Consider the following 21,913-nt stretch of genomic DNA (forward strand, 5'->3'; position numbering starts at 1 on the left):
TACAGTTACCAGAAGAGGAATTACTTACGCTGTATGTGAATGAGCTGCTTTGGCATCCTGAACTCCCCGGGGTAAATGGACTCATAGTAAGCGATGTTGCTTTCTGCCTCCGGGACTGGAATGACCATGTTGTCCCTCTTCTCGCCATACACCTGCTGTGCCGAGATAGCCCGCTGAAGATGGTGTTCCTAAAAAGAGGGAAAAAGAGGTAAGTTGCGTATTAAAAAACTAGCAAACAGAACATGTAGCCTCATGAAGAGGTTTTCATTTGTTTTTAAAATAGAGGAATTTTAGTAGCCTTGCAAGGATGCTAACAGTACAGTTGTGGTAAAAACATTTTGAATAGAAACAAGATTTTGTTAGATACACTGTATATTTCCTCAATTTAAGAAAAGGTACTACACCGAAATTGAGTTAAATTATACAAAAAATTCCAAAAACTGACTAAAACTGTTATTAAAGTTTGCATTTTATAGGGACTTCCCTGGTGGCGCAGTGGTTAAGAATCCGCCCGCCAATGCAGGGGACACGGGTTCGAGCCCTGGTCCGGGAAGATCCCACATGCCATGGAGCAACTAAGCCCGTGCAGCACGACTACTGAGCCTGCGCTCTAGAACCCGCGAGCCACAACTACTGAGCCCACGTGCCACAACTACCGAAGCCCGCGTGCCTAGAGCCCATGCTCCGCAACAAGAGAAGCCACCGCAGTGAGAAGCCCGCGCACCGCAACCAAGAGTAGCCCCCGCTCGCCGCAACTAGAGAAAGCCCGTGCACAGCAACGAAGACTCACCGCAGCCAAAAATAAATAAATTTATTTTTAAAAAAGAAGTTTGCATTCTACAGATGAGACTGTTTTAAAAAGAGGGTTAAAACATTCGAACGTACTGTATGACGAAAGCAGGCTTTGTATAAAAAATATTTTATCGATTTTAATTGCTTATTCATACAGTGTTTCATAAATGTCATACAAATCAACTAATATGATCATTCCAAAGAAGGGTACAGATTATTGTCTCCATTTTTCATTCACGAAGCTGACACGGATTCAAACCTGGTCTGTGTTTCGAGTAATAACCTTTCTTCTAAATTTCCGGAGCCCTTTTTGAACGGTAGTAAAGTATAGGGATTGAAGGCAAAGGCTCCAGAGTTTGTGAATCCTGGCAAGACACTTCACTCTTCTAAATCTGTTTCCTCCAGGAAAAGAAAAATAGAATCTTCCACGGATGGTTGGAGATTTAAGTAAGCTAAATGTGCATTAAACATTTAGTACAATGCTTGGCAGTTACAGGTGCTCAAAATAAGCTTTGGTTGAGATGCCACACAGAAAGATTTTTTACCAGCTGCCACAGAAATATCTGTTCTCACCCACCCCATCATCATTGAATTTTGATAAAACATTTCATTAAATTTAAGCTAGTTTTTAAAATACTGTATATAAAATGCAAGTTGAAGGATGAAAAACATTCCAACAGTATGAAAACAAAAAATTCCAGTCTTCATACGTAGCCTCTGTTAATGTTACATATACATATATATCAATTCACACCTAGGATTCTGCTGCACAACATACAGAGCTTTATCCCTAGGGCTTTGGTCCCCTGACATACCTCGGAGATTTTTCCATACTGATACTTTCACTACCATTTTTGCAACAGCTGCATTGTATTCCACTATGTGGATGTACCGTAACTTATTTAACCAGACACGAACTGATAGGGAGAAAACCCTGGAAGCAACTTAAATGCCTATCCTTCTCCCTGAACGCTGCAAAAACCAATCCTGTACTACTATATGTATGAGACACCTTTGTGAGCCTGTGAAAGTATCTGTAGGACAAGAGACGGAAGCACTCAAAGGGTATATGAAGTTACAGTACATATTCCTACCACTCCTTGCAGTAACTCCTTAACATCTCTTTTCAATTTTAAAACGACCCATTTTATTTTAGGTTAATTTCTTTACAATGAGTTTTTCTTCCCTTACGTGTTGCTGTTTGCTCATTTTCAAAAGTGCTGCTTTTCTTTTTCTCATTGATGTTTAAATATGTGGATTATTTTCCTTTTCAATATTAAGGAAATTAGCCCCCATGTAATAAAACTGACAACTGTTTTCCTGAAGTTTGACTTCTGACTTTGTTTAGAGGATTTTTTCCACGCAGGAAAGTTCTATTAGTCAAATTTATTAACCTTTTCCTTTATGATTCTGTCATCCTTAGTAACAGGTATAAATCGCATAGTCACAAACTAGGGTGTGTAAACAAAACCTTTCATTTTTACAACTCAACTTATCTTTGATTCAGGCTGCCTTGTGGCTCCTGGGAGCTGGTAGAAACTAAGTGTGAGGGGGGAGGGGTGACTCCGAACAGCCTATGGGCGTGTGTACTGGCCCTTGTGGCCTCTGACACAGGGTGCTTCTGAGCCCCAGCTGGGAAGTCAATCACAGGTGTACTCTTCTCCTCTCAGATACCCTCAAAGAGCAAGAGAAATTTTCTGTGACCTATGCCCCCTACTTACATCAAACTCAAGGAGGGAGCGGGGGAGCGAGGCACACTATTCTTCATTTGCATTTTGTCCTTAATCCATTAGCATTTCTCTGTGTAGGTGAACATGTGAGAGACGGTTTAATTTTTTGTATACGGAGAGACAGCAAGCCATCTCGAAGGGTATATGAACGTCATGCATAAAATCACCTATTCCCTATTTTAATGACTAAAAATGTGCCTTTCTCAGAATTCCACTTGCACTTGGGAGTATTTCCAAGTTCTTTTGCCCTCCTCTACTCAACTGCCTCCTCTGCTAGTATTTAACGTGTTTTTCAAAGTGCAGCCGCAGACTACATTTTATTATCTAGTGCTGACTAGATACTAAATTCACTCCTCATGATTCTTTTTCAGAAATTTCCTGGCTATTTCATTCATTTCTCTAGATGAACCACAATGAAAATTACTTTCTAGGTGTGAAATGGGACCACTAAGGGCTTTAGATTTCTTATAGGCACTGTAGTGTGGTGGTTAAGAACATGATTTGTAATCGGGAGCGCTCTGGATTTGAATGTTGGCTCCACGGTTTACTAGCTCCATGACTTTGGGACTTGGGACAAGATAGTCATACCAGCAAGTTTTATTACCTATAAATGTATACTGTGTACCTACCATATGGGATTGTGGTTAAGATAAAATGGCTGAGACACACTACCTACCTAAAACATGGTAGCAAATGTGTACCTTTCATTACTAGAGGAGCTGAAGATTTACCATATGCTTGTTACCATTCCTATTCTTCCTAGTGTTAACAGCATTCTGTAGAAAGACTTCCTTATCTTTATATCCATTTTCCTAGAATCATGAAATCAAACTTTTTATCAATATTATAGTAAATACTGCTTTAAAAAAACTTCCATGTGTTTTTTTGTTTTATAAAATATTCGACAAAATTTCCTCATAAGGAACATAAGGAGCCAAGATATGTACAATATACAACAAATATGTTCTTCTAAGCCTTAAAAATCACTCCTCAACAACTGGTGTGTAACTATAACCTTAAACCTTCCTATTTACTGTAGCCCTGTGTATGTACAAAGACTCGGGGATGGGAAGGAGACCACACACAGGTGCCGGTGTGGCTGGAGCACAGGGGGTGAGAGTGCAAAGGGGTTCAGGGTCAAATCATGCAGGGACATGCGGCATGTTACGGATTTGTCCTTGTACTAAGAGCAACAGTGGCTGAAGGATTTTAAAGATCAGCCTGGCTACTGTCTAGAAAACGGACCATATTCTAGAAAATGGAACATGCATAGCCTTTAAATGGTTCAGAATAATATTTAATGAAATGGAAAAACCCATCAATTTATTAAGTAAAAAGACAGATCTGAAAATTGTATGTTCAGGGTATTTGTATTTAATCTTTTTTAAAAGCAAAAGACATAATTGAACACACACAAATACAGGAAAAAGTCTAAAAGTAGCTGAACACATAACAATCCTTCTCTCTATGCTCCTTTATTCTTCTCACTGCTATATTTTTCCAAAGCTCTTACAGTCCCCTGACATGTCATATCCTTGGTTTGTTTACTGTTGTCACCCCTTCCTCCCCACCGCAATCTAAGCATCGTGAGGGCAGGGATTTTTGTCTATTTTGTTCACTGCTAAATAACCACCCGAAAACAGTGCCGAGTACAAAGCATGGTGCTTAAATATCTGTTGAATGAATGAATATGTATGTAGGTATCTGTGTATGTACACACACACACACACACACACCACACAGATGCAAGCAGGCACACATATGTGTCAAGTTTCAAAGTATGTACACCAGTTAACAGATCACCTCCTGGTGATGTAATTTTGAAATACTCTTCTATAATTTTATTTTCCTTATTTTCTAAAATTCTTTGTAACTCTTTTTGACAAAAAATATTTGAGTACATCTCACTACATGATTTTCTAAAACAAAGGTAATTTCTGAAAGACACAATTTATTTAGTTCAGTAAAACCCTTCCCATTTAAGTCAAGTTTAGTTCCAGAGTAAAACATTACACTTGCAGCTTTCCAGGTAAAGAACGTATTTTTAAAACCCCAAACTATATACATCTACTTCCAAGAAAAAAACATTAAATTATATTAAAGTAACATTAAATTATAAGTGAAAATGAAATTTTTGTTTGAGTAGGAAGCTGTGAAATGGTGAAGCCAAGTAATACATGAAATAAATTAGAATAAGATGAGCTATGAATTCAATTCAATAATTACTTATTGAATGCCTTGACTAAATAACTAAGATGATCCGATCCTAAATTACAATTATATAAAATGCCAGATGTTCCTGGAAGATAATATCTGTCAATGAACTTCTAAACACATCTACTTGCAGCACTGAATAAGCCAGCCTTCCCAAACTGTGTTCACCGGAATACTTAATTTCAAATTATCAATAGGTAGTCCAATAATGAGTTTGACAGTTAAAAAAAAAAAGAGAGAACGCTGGATTTTTAAACTTTTGGAATGAAAGCTTTTAACATGGCAATGTAAACTGTGGTTGCTCATGACAGAGGGTTCAGTCATTCCAAATCTATGACCACAGAATCATTTTTTCAGAAAGTATCCATTAATAGCTCATGCAGAACTTTTGTAATGCAGTTTGGGAAATGCTGGTATAGGACAACAACTGGAGATACAGGGCAGAACAGCTGGGCTTAAGCGTCTCATTAATTAACTTAGTCCATATTTACTGACTGCCCACTATGTGCCTCTCCCGGGAACACAATGGTAAATAAAATAGCACGGTTCCTGACACTGTAGTAGGGAGGACAGACACTAATAAAACAGCCCTAAAAATAAACTGTAAAGTGTGATAAGTGCTGTGAAGGAAAAGAACAATGTGTTAATGGGAAATACAAATAGGAAAGGGATTTCAAGGACAGTATCACTTTCACTAGTGCCAAGTGACATTTAAGCTAGAACAGGAGTTAAAAGATTATTTTAAGAAAAGGAAGTAGCTGTGTGTGAAGACCACTTACTAGCTTGACACCCTGGGAGGGTAAAGTTTCTTTATATCATAGAATATTTATAATAACTAGGCTCAGGTGCAATTTAAGAGTTAATCATCAAAACACCAGGATCAATTCCCATTTTTCATAAAATAACAAAGGTATACCCTCTCAAATCTGATCTTACAGGGAACAAAGTAAATACTATTAAATAATCTAAAGAATTTTAAGATATTCAACCTTACATAAAATGGAATCAGATGAATCGTAACTTACGATTAAGTAAATTACTTTAAAAGCCTCTTGCGCTGCAAGTAATGATAATGTTTTCTATACATAGCAATGTGAACAATAAAGAAGAGGATCAGAAAAGACTGAACGATGATCTTCGGAAAGTTCAGAGGCACACTTTCGTGTCCCCATGAACCCTGCAATTGCAGGCTCCAAATATTCACTTTTGTTACCTCAGCCCACCTGGCGCACTGGAAGAGCGTGGGCTTTAGAGACAGAGACCCAGGCAGGAATCTTAGCTTCCTCCTCAGACCCTAAGTCCAGCAAGTCACTCTGCTACTTATTTTTATTATTTGTTTTATATACATATCTCTTTTTTTTTTCTTACCCGTCCTTCCCTCTTTTCTTTCCAGCACTTAATGTTTTTTCTTTTACTTTCCCCTTTGTTATTTTTGCTTACCCCTAGAAAATTTCTGCCTTTTCAGGTGGTAATGGTCTCTTTGATAAAAACATTGGTAATTAACGCAAAATGGTTAACTGGTTATAAACAGGGCACATCACAAATTTGAGAAGTCAGAAAATATCATTTTTATTGATTAAGAGTGACATTAGGTATTGGTAGATAAGACCCATCTGAAGGGACAGTACTGTGTCTTAAACATCTGTTGTGTGCCTTTGCTCACACAGATGGACCATACGCCAGCCCCACTCCCAAGGAAATTCCCACTTGTTCTTCAAAGTCTGGTTTAAAATGATCTTTCTTTTTGTCTTGTTTATAGTTTCCTTTGCTGTGTAAAAGCTTTTAAGTTTCATTAGGTCCCATTTGTTTATTTTTGTTTTTATTCCCATTTCTCTAGGAGGTGGGTCAAAAAAGATCTTGCTGTGGTTTATGTCAAAAAGTGTTTGTCCTGTGTTTTCCTCTAAGAGTTTGATAGTGTCTGGCCTTACATTTAGGTCTTTACTCCATTTGGAGTTTATTTTTGTGTCTGGTGTTAGGGAGTGCTCTAGTTTCATTCTTTTATAGGCAGCGGTCCAGCTTCCCAGCCCCACTTATGGAAGAGGCTGTCTTTTCTCCCATGTATGCTCTTGCCTCCTCTGCCATCACCATCATTAATCGTTAGAAGAATGCACATCAAAACCACAATAAGGCCATTATCAGAAAATCTACAAACAATAATCTACAAACAATAAATGCTGGAGAGGGTGTGGAGAAGAGGGAATGTAATTGCAGTGCAATTCCCACTTGCACTGCAGGTGGGAATGTAAACCGATACAGCCACTATGGAGAACAGTATGGAGGTTCCTTAAAAAACTAAAAATAGAACTACCATACGACCCAGCAATCCCACTACTGGGCATATACCCTGAGGAAACCATAATTCAAAAAGACACATGCACACGCCACAACTACCGAAGCCCGCGTGCCTAGAGCCCGTGCTCCACACGAGAAGCCACCGCAATGAGAAGCCCGCGAACCACAACGAAGAGTAGCCCCTGCTCGCCGCTACTAGAGAAAGCCCGTGAGCAGCAATGAAGACCCAATGCAGCCAAAAATAAATAAATTAATTTAAAAAAAAAAAGAAATGCTAAAGGAAGTTCTTCAGATGGAAGGGAAACAATAGCAGATGGAAACAGATTTATCAGGAGAGAACAAAGAACCAAATTATGGGTAAATATAAAAGATTGTTTCCCTTTTCTTAAAATGCATGTTTAAAGCAACAATATAACAATAAATTGTGGGTTTGTAAAAAAAAAAAAAAAAAAAGACACATGCACCCCAATGTTCACTGCAGCTCTCTTTACAATAGCCAGGACATGGAAGCAACCTAAGTGTCCATCGACAGATGAATGAATAAAGAAGATGTGGCACATATATACAAAGGAATATTACTCAGCCATAAAAAGAAACGAAATTGAGTTATTTGTAGTGAGGTGGATGGACCCAGAGACTGTCATACAGAGTGAAGTAAGTCAGAAAGAGAAAAACAAATACACTATGCTAACACGTATATATGGAATCTAAAAAAAAATGGTTCTGAAGAACCTAGGGGCAGGACAGGAATAAAGAGACAGACACAGAAAATGGACTTGAGGACATGGGGTTGGAGGGCGAAGCTGGGGCGAAGTGAGAGTGGCATGTACCTATATACACTACTGAACGTAAAATAGTCGGCTGGTGGGAAGCAGCTGCATAGCACAGGGAGATCAGCTTGGTGCTTTGTGTCGACCTAGAGGGGTGGCATAGGGAGGGTGGGAGGGAGGGGATACGGGGATATATGTATGCATATGGCTGATTCGCTTTGCCATAGAAACTTTGCCAACAGAAACTAACTTTGCCTACAGAAACTAACATAGCATTGTGAAGTAATTATACTCCAATAAAGATCTATTAAAAAAATAAAATAAAATGATCTTCCCTCTGCTTCCCCTATCTGTGCTTTTACAGCACTACATCCTCTACTTAAGAAATCGTGCTGTAATCATTTATTTGTCTACATACTGATCTCCAAAATGTTAAGCTCCTTAAGATTAGATGCTATGTCTAACTAACCTTTATATCTTTTCCTTTAAAAGATGTATTCTCTTGTAGTATGGGGGACTCTAAATTCTTTTAAGGATGAGGGATAAACAAGATTATCTTTGTAATCTACTTAGCAGTTAGAACTATATTTTCCTTTATTGCAGGTACCCAGTATTTTAAAAAATATCATTATAGAAAAATAAGGATAAGACTAAATTGAATGAAAAAAATGAAAAAGGTATTTCTACCTGCTCTATAGTAAGTTCTAATAAATATTACCAAACCAGAAAGAGTTATTCAAGGTTATACTGGGCAAATTCCTAAACAAAGATTAAATTATATCAACTTATTCATTAAGTATATTTATTTAAGAAAATAATGGCCTTAACGGTCAGCCATAACAACAATTAAGACCACATTTAGACCTTTTGGGTTACTGAATTAAAAACAGGTTACTGAAAGCAACAATATTGTATAAGATTTCTTATGGGTAAATAAGTGATGACTAATTTGTAAAAAGCCACTTAAGAAGTTACTGAACCCCTGCTCATTTATGCATGGAGGGCTAGACTCCACTGCTACCACAACAGAAGGGCTGAGCCGAATCACTTTCCCGGCTGCTTCCTAAGAACCAGACAGCCATGCCTATTCAGTAACAGTGCCCCAGCAAGGGCTCCCAGGTTCTGCATCCGAACGCCCAGCTCTTGCCTGGCTCATTACGACAGCCTTCTGACTGGTTTCCCTCCTTCCATTTCTGTCTGTCTTCATGCAATAATCAGAGTAATCTGTTAATATACAAGTCAGACCATGCCATTCTTCCGTTAGAACATTCCAATTATTTCCCACCTCACTCAGAATAAAAGCCAAAGTTCTTAAAACTGCTTACAAGGTCCAACAGGCTGTGCACATTCCCCTTCCTTGTTGTGCCCAGGCAACCCTTACTTCCATTCTGCTCTTGTCATACTAGATTTCTTGCTCTCTGTCAAACTCAGAATGGCTTGCGCTTCCTCACTTTCTTCAAATCTTGCTTCAAAAGTCCCCTCTGCGGACAGAGCATTCTTCACCAGCTCTTCCACTCTACGGTCCCCAGAATGGCTACAACTGAGAAGGCTGACCACACCGAACAACTCTGAGGATGAGGAACAACTCCAACTCTCAGACACGGTTAGTGAGAAAAAGGGGCGGCGGACCTCATGAAGCCAGACATACACGTTGCACACGGCCCAGCAATCCCACTCCTAGGTATTTACCTAGGAGAAATGAGGATGCAAGCCCACAAAAGGACCTGAATGAGAATGTTCATACAGTTTTATTACTCGTAATAGCCCCAAAGTGGAAACAGCCCAAACGTCCATCATCAGGACTGGTGCACAAACTGCGGTTTGGTGACACAACGGAGGACCACCCAGCAACACAGCGGAACAAACCACCTACACATGGCATGACACGGGCAAGTCCCCAAAACACTGGGGTGAGGGAAAATAGCTCTGAACAAGACAGTCCACACTCTGAGTCCATTTATGTGACGTTTCAAAACAAGCAACATTAATCTATGGTAAAAAAAAAAAAAAAAGAAAGAAAGAAAGAAAAAAGAAAAACAGTAGCTGCTTCTGAGGCCTGGGGGCAAGGATTGACTGGAATGGGAATGAAAGAATTTTCTGGGATGATGGTAAAGTTCCATATCTTGTTGGGGGATGGGTTAGACAAGTAGGCGAATTTGTCAAAATCCAGCTAATATACACCAAGTATTTGTGAATTTCTTTGCATGTAAATTTTACCTCAGAAGAAAAAAAAACAGTAAATAAATGCTGAACTCTAATTAATGATATGTATGCTGAAGTATTTAGGGAAACATGCACTGATGTCTGTAATTTACTTAGAAATGCATCAAAACAAGAAGGATTGATAGATGCAGAGATGAACAGATGTGTGATAAAGCAAAGTAGAGTGAAATGTTAATGGTGGAGTCTAGCCACGGGGTACATGGGTGGTCACTATAAAATGCTTGCAACCTCACAGTACGTTTGAAATTTTTCATAGTAAAATGTTGCAAAAAATATGGACTCTCTCCCCCTCAACCCTATTCTATCCCACTACCCTGCTTTATTTTCCTGGGGAGCACTTACATCCTCACAGACTACTGAATTTACTTATTGTTTTGTTCATTGTCTGTCTCTTCTCCCCAGAATGTAAGATGCACGAAGGATAGGAATTCTTTTTTGCTTTGTCTACCCCAGATCCAGTATTGTGCCTAACACATACAAGTATACAATAAATGTTTGTTGAATAAATGTGCCAGTGAAACTACAACAGTTTTTTGTTTTTTGTTTTGTTTTTTTGGTACACGGGCCTCTCACTGTTGTGGCCTCTCCCGCTGCGCAGCACAGGCTCAGGACGCGCAGGCTCAGCGGCCATGGCTCACGGGCCCAGCCTCTCCGCGGCATGTGGGATCTTCCCGGACCGGGTCACGAACCCGTGTCCCCTGCCTCGGCAGGCGGACTCTCAGCCACTGAGCCACCAGGGAAGCCCTACAACAGTTATTTAAGGTCCACAAACTGTTCTGGTTTGGAATGGACTTCCTTAAAATGAAATAAGATTAAATTTCATAAAAGCAAAAAATAAAAAAAGACAAACGCATTTTGCTTTTGTGCTTAAAATACTCGGGGTAAACACTTAAAATAGTTGAAGACAGATTAGACTACTTGGCAAGAAAAAGAGCAGTTCGATACTTATATTTTCTACAAGAAATAAATGGTAAAAGATTCTATTACTCTCTACTCCTCTCACTTAAAGCTCAGTACTCTGAAATTACTTTTACTTCTAGACTATAAAACAGTAAAGGAAGACCTTTGCTAAGGTTTGGGTAAAACTGTCCAGTCTTCTTGTTTCTCGTCAGTGTGAAGTATTTGTCAATTTGGTACTTATAACATATTCAGGACTTAAAGTTGCTAAGAAGCACAGGAAAGGCAGCCCTAGGCAAAATTCAGTTTACTTTTTTACTTTTTTTTTTTTTTTTTTTGCGGTACGCGGGCCTCTCACTGCTGTGGCCTCTCCCGTTGCGGAGCACAGGCTCCGGACGCGCAGGCTCAGCGGCCATGGCTCACGGGTGCAGCCGCTCCGCGGCATGTGGGATCTTCCCGGACCGGGGCACGAATCCGTGTCCCCTGCATCGGCAGGCGGACTCTCAACCACTGCGCCACCAGGGAAGCCCTTCAGTTTAATTTTGATCCTCACCTTCTCATGTCCCTTATTTGTACCCCTGACATCCCTTTGGACGTGGGCTGTTAGTGCTGTGCTTATTAAGGGTCTGCCTGCCCAGTGTGATGTTTGGCAATGTGAAAGGGAAGGGACTGAAATTAGTTTCTTTCTACTCTCATAAAATTACAATCTAATCAGAATGTTTCCCTAAAAATTAAAGTTAAAACAGCTCAAAAAGCTCTTGTTTCTGTTTATAATCTTTATGCTGAGGATTCCTGCACCTCCAACGTACCCCAGAGAGCTAGTCATCTGCCGTTATTTAATACCTTTTAACCCATGCAGTCAAATAAAATACAAACATGTTTCTCATTTTGGGGGGTTAGACCCTAAAGCAACAGCACTGAATAAACTGAACATCTAATTTAAACTTATCGAAAACTAAACATGTTTCTATAGGCTAATACAAACAAATGCTATACCAAGTCTTAGTCCTTAGCCCTGCACATACTCACTCTTGCAATTTCATCCACTGTCATGGCTTTAACTACCATTTGCACGCTGATGACACAATTCAAAGTCTTACTCTCTAGCACAGATTTCTGTTGAATATTAGGCACATGTAGAAAGACCTCTTACTCTATGTTCCACTGACATATCTCGTGTTAACATCAACGTCCCCATCTGCCGACTCTCCAAACCTGTTCCTCCTTGTGTCTTATCAATTTCAGTGAATCGCACCATCATACATCCAGTCACCCAGTCAGAAGCCTTGATTTTTCCAGCTCCCTTTTGCTTCCTCCGTCCCCATTTCCAAATCAGGCACCAGATCTTATAAATTTCTCCTTCATGTCTAGAAATTATTCAGTGCTTTCTCATCCCACTGTCACATCCAGGCTGCAGCTAGCCTTCTCACCTCTAGCATCACACTATTCTCCACTTCCCTTCTGTAGCTACCGTCAGTGGTCTTCCTCAAAAAGTACGGGGGATTCCCTGGCGGTCCAGCTGGTTAAGACTCTGAGAGTCCACTGCAGGGGGCACGCGTTTGATCCCTGGTCAGGGAACTAAGATCCTGCAAGCCACATGGTATGGCCAAAAAAAAAAGTCTGATCACGATACTCTCACACCTAATCCTTGGCTCTCTATTGCCTTTACGATCCTGGCGTGGCAAAATGGGGTCCTTGATGGTCGAGCTCTAGCTAATTCTGCCAGTCCAACACCATACCACTTTCTACCCTGAACTTCACACACCAGCCACAGGGAGCACCTAGTGGCACCTTCTAATAACATCTACATGTGAGGCTGCTCCCTGTGTTTTAAGTCCATCTAAACCTCTCTCATTTCTTTCTAATTCTACTAGCATGTCTACCCCTCTTTTAGAAAGTCTTTGACAACAGTTACAGGAGACTATCACAGTGGTAGTAAAACAGAAAACAGGTTAAGGCTGATTTTTAAATTGTCTGTTCAATTAAGATCTTTATGAAACTGGAAACCAAACAACTCTGAATCCAGAAAGAATATTTCCTGATAGTGGTTTCACCCCTTAACTACCTGTCTCACACATACCAGAAGGGACAGGGTACAGCAGGTAGGAAAGAACACCAAGACAAAGAACAAACTCAGTAAGAAGATACTTTAAAAACACATTCATCTTGGATAAAATGTTAATCTTCGTGGAAGAAATGACTTCGGGAAGTCTTTTTTAGCTTTGGGTTATAAAGCCTTAGGCTTTACTACTATGCCTACTAATTCATATTTCCAGAACTAAAATAATAGCTGACATTTGCTAAGCGTTTATTACATGCCAGGCCTGAGCTTCACATTCTTATTTCATTATTTCATTTAAAGCTCATAAATAGACAGACAGATAAAGAGATGGCAACTACCTCCCCTATTTCACAGATAATAAACTTGCCTATGTTCATAGAGTTAGCTGGACTCGAACCCAGCTGTGACTTGAGTATAAGCTCTTAACAACTTTACTACATCGACTCTCAAAAGGATGTAGATTCCCCACAGATTACTTATTAATTCAAGGGAAAACTAGCAACGATACAGTGGAGACACTGGGCCACACCTTGACTGGGTGATCAAAATGAACATTACCGGGGCTTCCTTGGTGGCACAGTGGTTGAGGGTCCACCTGCCGATGCAGGGGACGCAGGTTCGTGCCCCGGTCCGGGAAGATCCCACATGCCGTGGAGCGGCTGGGCCCGTGAGCCATGGCTGCTGAGCCTGCGCGTCCAGAGCCTGTGCTCCGCAACGGGAGAGGCCACAACAGTGAGAGGCCCACGTACCAGGAAAAAAAAAAAAAAAGAACATTACCAATGAGGGGCAGAGAGATATATGTGCCTCTGAATGTGATGCCATGAGAATATAACATCATTTATATAATGTGCTAGCTGGTAATGCAACACCTGAATGTAACTGAGAAAACATGAGACAAACCCAAAATGGGATCACCCTATTCAAAAAAAAATCAAAGGGACTCTAATCTTTAAAAATGTCCACATCATAAAAGATGAAACACTTGCTGAAATATTTAGGGGTAAAGGGCCATGATATAGGCAACTAATCTCAAATGGTTTGGAAAAAAAATACATGCGTGTGCATGTGTATGTATGACAGAATGGGCGTATGGAAAAACATAAACAAAGCAAATGGGACACGATGGTAACAATCAGTATACATGGGTGTACTCCCCTTTTTCTTGCAACTTTTCTGTAAGTTTGAAATTATTTCCAAATACAGCTGACGACCCTTGAACAACTCGGGGGCTAGGAGCATAGACCCTGCCCCCCCATCAGTCGAATATCTGAGCAAAACTTTACAGTGGGCTCCCTGCATCTGCAGTTCTGCATCCATGGATCCAACCAACCACGGATCTGTAGTGGTGTAGTTTTCTTTTGGCCACTCGGCACGGCATGTGGGATCATAGTTCTCTGACCAGGGATCGAACCCGTGCCCCCTGCAATGGGAGCGCAGAGTCGTAACAACTGGACCACCAGGGAAGGCCTGTAGTGGTGTAGTTTTTATAGAAAAAAATCCATGTATAAGTGGATCTGCACAGTGCAAACCTATGTTGTTCAAGGGTCAACTGTAATAGTTGTTTTCTTTAAGCTAAGAGCAGAACGAAATGGTGAGGGGGGAAATAGTAGACTGTATACTCAAGAGCAAGAGATGTAAATTCTTCTTCCAGAATTGCTAAGTAACTGCATGACCTCCTAAGTCAGTGAGACCAGAGAGCCTCAGAATACCGTCTTCTGAATATAGTTCTAGGGACATAATTAGCTGTTCTATGAGGAGTTCTGTGATTAAATAATTCTGGAAAACGCACAGACAGTAACAGACAACGTTGAACAGTTTCTTTACAGAAGCATCCTCAGTGGTTTTGCATTTGCCGAAATGCACCATGATTTTCCAAATGAGTAATACAGAAGTCAACATTTCCTAATTATGTACTGACCACTGTTAGTGTGATCTATATAAATGTTTGGTGGGACCAAGCCTTTAATTTTCAGTATTAAAAAGTAAGGTTGGGGGTGGGGTGGTGGTGGGATGAACTGGGAGATTGGGATTGACATGTATACACTAATATGTATAAAACAGCTAACTAGGGGCTTCCCTGGTGGCGCGGTGGTTGAGAGTCCGCCTGCCGATGCAGGGGACACGGGTTCGTGCCCCGGTCCGGGAAGATCCCACATGCCGCGGAGCGGCTGGGCCCGTGAGCCATGGCCGCTGAGCCTGCGCGTCCGGAGCCTGTGTTCCGCAATGGGAGAGGCCACAACAGTGAGAGGCCTGCGTACCGCAAAACAAACAAACAAACAAAAAAAACAGCTAACTAATAAGAACCTGCTGTAGAAAAATAAATAAAATAAAATTCAAAAAACAGAAAGAGTAAGGTAAACATTAAAATAAAGTTGCAGTTAAACAGTGGTACAGGAAACACTCTCTTCTACAATAACAGACTTTATCCGTTTGGAGAAATATAACCTCCTGACTCCACTGTTCAACTCATAGTGAGGTAAGTTTACTAAATTTATTTTTAAAAACGAGGGCTGTATTACGATGTAAGACTATGAAATCTCTGGCAATAGGTCTCCCTTGTACGGACAATAATACGGACTAGGGTTTGGCAAGCTGTCGCCGGCGGGGCAAATCTGGCCCACCACCTGTTTCTGTAAATACTTTATTAGAACACAGCCACACGTGCTCATTTACATATTGCCCGCGGCTGCTTTGCTCCATAACAGCAGAAGAGCTGTGACAGAGGCTGTAAGGCCTGCAAAGCCTAAAATATTTACTATCTGACTGTCCACAGAAAGTCTGCAGACTCTTCATGCAGATACAGTTATTTACGCTCTGTTTAATGCTTGAGATTCAGCAGTCTGGCGGATCACTGGCACACACAGAGCACACTCTGCTATTTACACGATGAACATGACAAAAGAGGGAAGCTCATTAAGTAAAAAAAAATCACTATATTAGACCCTACATTAGACACTTAATCTTCATTCTGAAGGTGTATTATTATAATACCTATTTTGCAGGGAAAGTGAAGCTCAGTAAGGTAAGTCAACTTGTCCAAGTGGTGAAAGTAGGATTTGGCTTGAGGTCTGACTCCAGAACCCCATGGTCTTTCTACTGTAGTTTAATTCCTCCTTCTTGCCTTCTTTTGCCTTTCCCATGAATGGCTGAGCTCTGGTTGGTACTCAGGGGAGGACTCAGAATACTAAGAGAGAAGCAGAAAGGACTTTAAACAGCTGAAGAAATGACTGACAGCATCGTGGGCACAAGGAGCGTGGGGAAGCTACAACCAGGTAAGTTAAGGAAGTAAGGGCAGATTTCCTCACTTCTCTTGCAGGATTCTCTTCCGAGTACTTTACTAGATGACAGCTCATAAAGCTTAACTGCTGACAACACCCAGGCACCTGGATATGCAGGATGGAGCGGAGGAAGATTACGTCACAGGAGAGCCTAGGCCAGGTACATATGCTCCCCTGTGTAACTAACTACTCTTAATCGCCCACAAAGACGGAGGTTCATAGTAAAGGGTAAAGTATAGTCTTCTCTAGTAAGTATTGTTTTATCTTGCTGTATGGGCAATAGAAAAAGCATTAAAATTTGTTATTTCTTCCCCTGGACTTCCAACACTTTTGCTTACTGTATCTTCGACACCACATATACCAAATGCGGAGCCAAAATAATCTTTTTATAGAAATAAATAGTAATATGAGTTTCCCTCAAAGAAGGGAATCAGCTTTTAGTTAAAAGGACATTATGAAGGACTCACTTGGCTTTAGAAGTACTTTATTTAGGTACTATTATATAATCTACTATAAAAATAGTCAGAGGATACCAAATGATTTACCACTCCAGAGAGCGAAGGATTCTGTGATGAACTAAGAAGGCTGAAATAAAGTCACAAATTTAGACTACACTGCACCATCCCCTGTTATTCTATCAAAAATAACAGATTTACCTATTGTAGTTTCCTACCAGTCAATGTAGCGATCAAGACTCGGCTGTTGATACACTGCTTTTATTAATACTCTGTTTTACCCATCAAAAATGTAAAACTTTAAATAGACTCACAGACATAGAAAACAAACTTATGGTTACCAAAGGGGATAGCGGAGAGGGGAGAGAGATAAATTAGGAGTTTGGGATTAACATATACACACTACTATACATAAACAACAAGGTCCTACTGTATAGCACAGGGAATTATATTTAGTATCTTGTAATAACCTGTAATAAAAATGAATCTGAAAAAGTATATGCATTTTATATATATATATATATATATATATAAAACGGAATCACTTTACTGTATACCTGAAACTAAGACAACACTGTAAATCAACTATACTTCAACTTAAAAAATGGTTAAAAAAAAACATATGTAGAACTACTTTAGGGCTTGTAGGAATGCTAAGATTTGTCCAAGTTTAAGGTAATTGTGGAAAATACTATAACATGGTTAGTACGGGAAGAAGTGATAGTTCATATGTTGTACTTATTATTCACTTAGGACCAAAGCTAAAAATAATCTTACAAAATTTCCTTCCTTTTCTTAACTGAAATCAAGTCCCCTGGTTTTACCAAAACCATAAAACTCCTGTGTAATTTCTGAAGTTGTGTCTTCTAGAGTGGCTAAAAAATAGAAGGGGCTCTGATAATCTCAAAACTTTTTTGTTTAATAATGTTTGTTTCCCTCACTTAAACTCACTCCTCCTTTATTTAAAGGAACAAACACATTGATAGACGAAAATAAATATTTCATAATTTCAAGTGATTTTGATTAATGTTATTTGGTACCATAAATTATTTTCTTATATAAAACATACTGTACAGAAAAAAAAATTGACTTTATTAGAATACGCTCTCGGGATTCCCTGGCAGTCCAGTGGTTCGGACTCAGTGCTTTCACTGCTGGAGGGGGCCCTGGTTCAGTCCCTGGTCAGGGAACTGGGATCCTGCAAGGCACACGGCACAGCCCAAAAAAGAAAAAAAAAAAGGAAAGAATACTCTATCAAAAAAAAAAAAGACATATAAGAAGTCATACTATTTAAGAGCACACATTTTTCTATGTCAGAAACCTGGATTAGAATCCCAATCCTGCCCTTTACTAATTGTGACTTAACATCTCTAAATTCTAATTTCCTTATTAGTGAAATGAGGTAACTGCCATTATAAGGATAAAATGAGATAAGACATGGAGAGAAACCTCTTAACACAGAACCCAGCACCCACTTATTAGCTCTTTGTACTATAAATAATGAAACCAATTTAACCTTTTTTCCTACTAGTAAAGGGCAGAAAAAGCTACCTACCTGATCAGGTTGCACTGAGGATTAAATGAAGTTATATCCATAAAGCCCTGGGGTATTATTATTGTTAACAGGCAAATTATAATAACAAATTATTAATAGAAATTATTTTACTGTAGCTATATACATGAATCAATTAATAAGACGAATTCCAAATTTACCGTGTGTGTGTGTGTGTGTGTGTGTGTGTGTTTTAAACGCTATAAAGGCAAATTAACTGCTGAAGTTACACCTCTGTCTTCACAAATGTCTTCTAAACATGAGAAGCCAGCACACCGCCAAAAATGCAGGGAGTTATAGGATGTAATTTACAATAAATACCCTCTTTTCTTCATCTTCAAAGGTGAACACTGAACATGTAATAGACAGCCTTTAGTTTTGGTCCTCAAATCGTTTCTGGCCTCCTGTAGGTGCTAGGGCTAGGTGACTAATGCTGGCCATTGAGCTGTGAGTCAAAGTGACTCACGTTACTTCTGGACCAGAGTATTTAACTGCTGGTGGAAGATGCAAAGTTTTCAAAGCGCTCCTCCCACCTGTCACCATGTTTGAGACCTCTGCTGCATTAGCTTGGTTGCCCAGCTGATCCATGATAAAATGGGACACAAACAAGAACTAAACTTTTGAGACTGTCTGTAATCACTCATCATAACCTGGCTATCCTGACTGACATAAACTGGTCCCAGAAGTGGGGTACTATTATAACACAAAGACTAAAATACATGCCATTAGCTTGGGGGTCAGGCGGCAAGGAAACTTCTCAAGAGGCTGAAAGGGTGGCATTCCATTGTAGGCAGTACAAAATATTTGGTAAAAGTCAGTTACCATGATCTTGGAAAGATCATGTAATTAATAAACTTGTAGCTCTAGAAGAGGTTAAAAAACCTGGGCATTAAAATGGTGTGTTGGTTGCTTTGTTTGATATTACAAGAAAGAAACAAATTTTAAAAACTGACTAGTTTGTAAGCAGGAATAAAAGAGAAGAGGCCAAATATTTGAGGATTTGCAGTGCTTGAAGAGTGCTTCTCAACTCAACCCGTAAATTAACAAATCAAGAAGGCCTTTGACTAACAAAGACGGTAAGGTTCAAACCAAGGTATGGCCCGGATACCCACGGTTAAAACACACGAATGGATTAGAGTCTCAGAGCAGAGACCCAGATAAAACTGGACACACAGTTAAGTGCTTTCAGTTGAACAAAATGCTCAGAGAAAAAAGAGAGACAGAGACAGACACTAAGGATGCAGCTCTTCCAGCAAAAGCTAACAGGCTTCTGGGATTAGCATTTAGGAGACAGACAGCCAGCTGTGAAGAACTGAGAGGACAGGCCATCTTGCACACTGAGCTAAACGGAACCACGTTACAAGCCTACAATGTTGTGCTGCCAACAAACAAGCGAAAATCAACAGCCCAGATTGATTTAAAAGTACCCTCAGGTCTCCTAGCTTCTACAGGAAGGGAGCAGGCTGTGAAGGGCTCTGGCCCCCAATACCTACTTCAGATGAGGCTAAGAAGATGATGGAAAGAAAGGAAGCATCTCCTGGGTATCAGTGCCAAGAGCCACACAAACCAGTGGACTGGGAGCCCCTCCAGGAGCCTGCACTTGGTACCTACGTAAGAATATTCCTCACATCCAGGGAAAGGAGACCCTTATAAAGCCAGCCTGGTGGGAGTCTTGAGTTGCTATGCATCAGGAACTGCTGTTTCCATTGTCCAAAGGGGAGCATTACTGCGTTGATCAGGCCTCTGTTTTTCCAAAGTAAACTGGATGGGGGGCGGGGAGCAGATAATATTTTCACTCACAGATCTCCAGGTCAAGGGGAAGCACATCCAAACCTGATCTAGGGAAATATGTGTGTCACCTGGGAATCCTAATATTCCAAGCTCGAGGCTGTCTAGCTGGCCTCTCTCAGGCTGGGTTCACTGCGGGGGAGATGGGTACACTTCGTCTGTGGGAACGACAGTGATGCAAATCTCTGGTTGACCAGAAGGGCAGGTCTGTCATTAACTGCTGTTTGCCAAATGTTTTTGTTCTTTGCCATCTGGTCATTATGGCAGAATTGTATCTCCTGGTCAAAGATACGGTTAGGTGGAGCCATGCAACTTGCTCTGGCCAATGAGTTGTGAGCTGAGGTGATGAAACCCTCGTGTCTGGCTTCTGGCCAGAGCATGTGAGTAACTGATACAAGACAGGAGACCTCCCGGAGCTCTTCCCTCTAGCATAGTGCCCAGCAAGGTTCAGAATGGAGGCTATCCTGTCAGCTGGGTCCTGGAATGGGGGCGCATAAAACAGAACCCCCAAATCAACCCAGGCGACAGTGCAGTTAGAAGCCAATCTTTGTTATAATGCCACTAAGGTTTCACGGCTGTGTGTTCACAGTACAACCCTGCCTACCCTGTCTGATAAATGGAGGGAAACCCTTAACGCCACTGAACACGTGAGTCAGAGGCAAACTTACAGATCAACTATGTCAGGTTCCTTCTACAACTGATAAACATGAGGTCTACCGTTAAGTGACTTGTCTGATCACAGAGAGATCACATGGTACAAGAATTTGATGGAACCATCATTATCCTCATGGAATTCTAAATTACAGAGTGAGTTATGTTCTAATCTCTAAACACAGTTCTGGGATAGACTGAACTAGAAACATATGAATAAATTAGCAATAGGCCAATCCAGTCATTCACTCAACAAGTAATGGTGGCATTAAGCTCCAATGCTGAAAGGTACTGGGAGCTCCGAGTCATGCGGTAAAGACTAATCAAACATCTCCATAAATGGACCGGAAGCTCACAAAAGTAAATTGCTAAGAATGATACTATGGGAGCATGTAACCGACCTATCTTAATGGGTAGATATCTCAGCAAGTGACCCTGAGAGGAGATGTGAGGGATCACCGGGAGAGCACTAAGCCAACCCGCAGGGGAGTAACGTTTTGGTACATGGGATAAATGAGGAATGACCCTGTTGCTGGAGGGAACCTGAAGGCGTTGGAGGAACAAAACGGAGGCAGGGGCCAGATTACGTAAGGCCTCACAGATAAGCCACTTGAAGAGCAGTGGAAACACTTTACAGGTCTTTCGCAGGAAGTGACACAATGAGATTTCAGTTTTCAAAGGACCCCTGGTTGTGCTAAGAATATCAGGGAAGCAGCAACTGTACTCTTGGGAAGACCTGTTAGGAAGGTACTGAAATCTTGGCAAGAGATGTTAGTACCCTGAATTAGGGAAGCGCCACTGAAGATGATAACATGTGAACTATTTAGGAAATTAAATACCACTACACTGGAATTTTTATTCAAGATATTTTAAACTCTTGCTAGCCTCTCTGAACTTTTATCGTAGTTCTCTAATTTCTCCACTCTGATTCACAGTAAACCCAAATACATTAAACTGAGTGAAAGGACAGCATGACACCAACATGATATGGCTGGCATAACCCATTTATATCACAAGATACCTCTCCAACAGACCCCAGAAACACTTTAAAAAGATACACATAGTATATTCCATTGCTTCCCACATGGTAAGGCAGGCTACTTACTGAAAACTTTCTAGACCAGGATCTTAGAAATCACAGATTTTTAAAGTTCAAATGTAAGATTTATTCCAGGAAGGACTTAAAAGGGCTGGGCCCAGAAATTAAGG

General features: G+C 40.4%; 1 protein-coding gene across 5 annotated transcripts in view; it reads right to left on the reverse strand.

Moving 5' to 3' along the window:
* The window catches only part of EPC1 (enhancer of polycomb 1), a 95,254-nt gene that overhangs the window by 29,343 nt on the left and 43,998 nt on the right, over positions 1-21,913 (reverse strand). For 4 of the 5 annotated variants that reach the window (XM_022580628.3, XM_089906365.1, XM_022580626.3 and 1 more), the window contains exon 2: positions 29-188. In XM_022580628.3, the coding sequence (XP_022436336.1) occupies positions 29-188 (160 nt within the window). Of the gene's footprint in view, positions 1-28; positions 189-15,971; positions 16,165-21,913 lie in introns of all 5 variants that reach the window. The other variant, XM_089906363.1, reaches the window with a different exon arrangement.

This window comes from Delphinapterus leucas, chromosome 2, assembly GCF_059928025.1.
Source record: "Delphinapterus leucas isolate spDelLeu-1000000601 "Yukka" chromosome 2, BTC_Dleu_Yukka2, whole genome shotgun sequence".
Classification (NCBI taxonomy): Eukaryota; Metazoa; Chordata; class Mammalia; order Artiodactyla; family Monodontidae; genus Delphinapterus; species Delphinapterus leucas.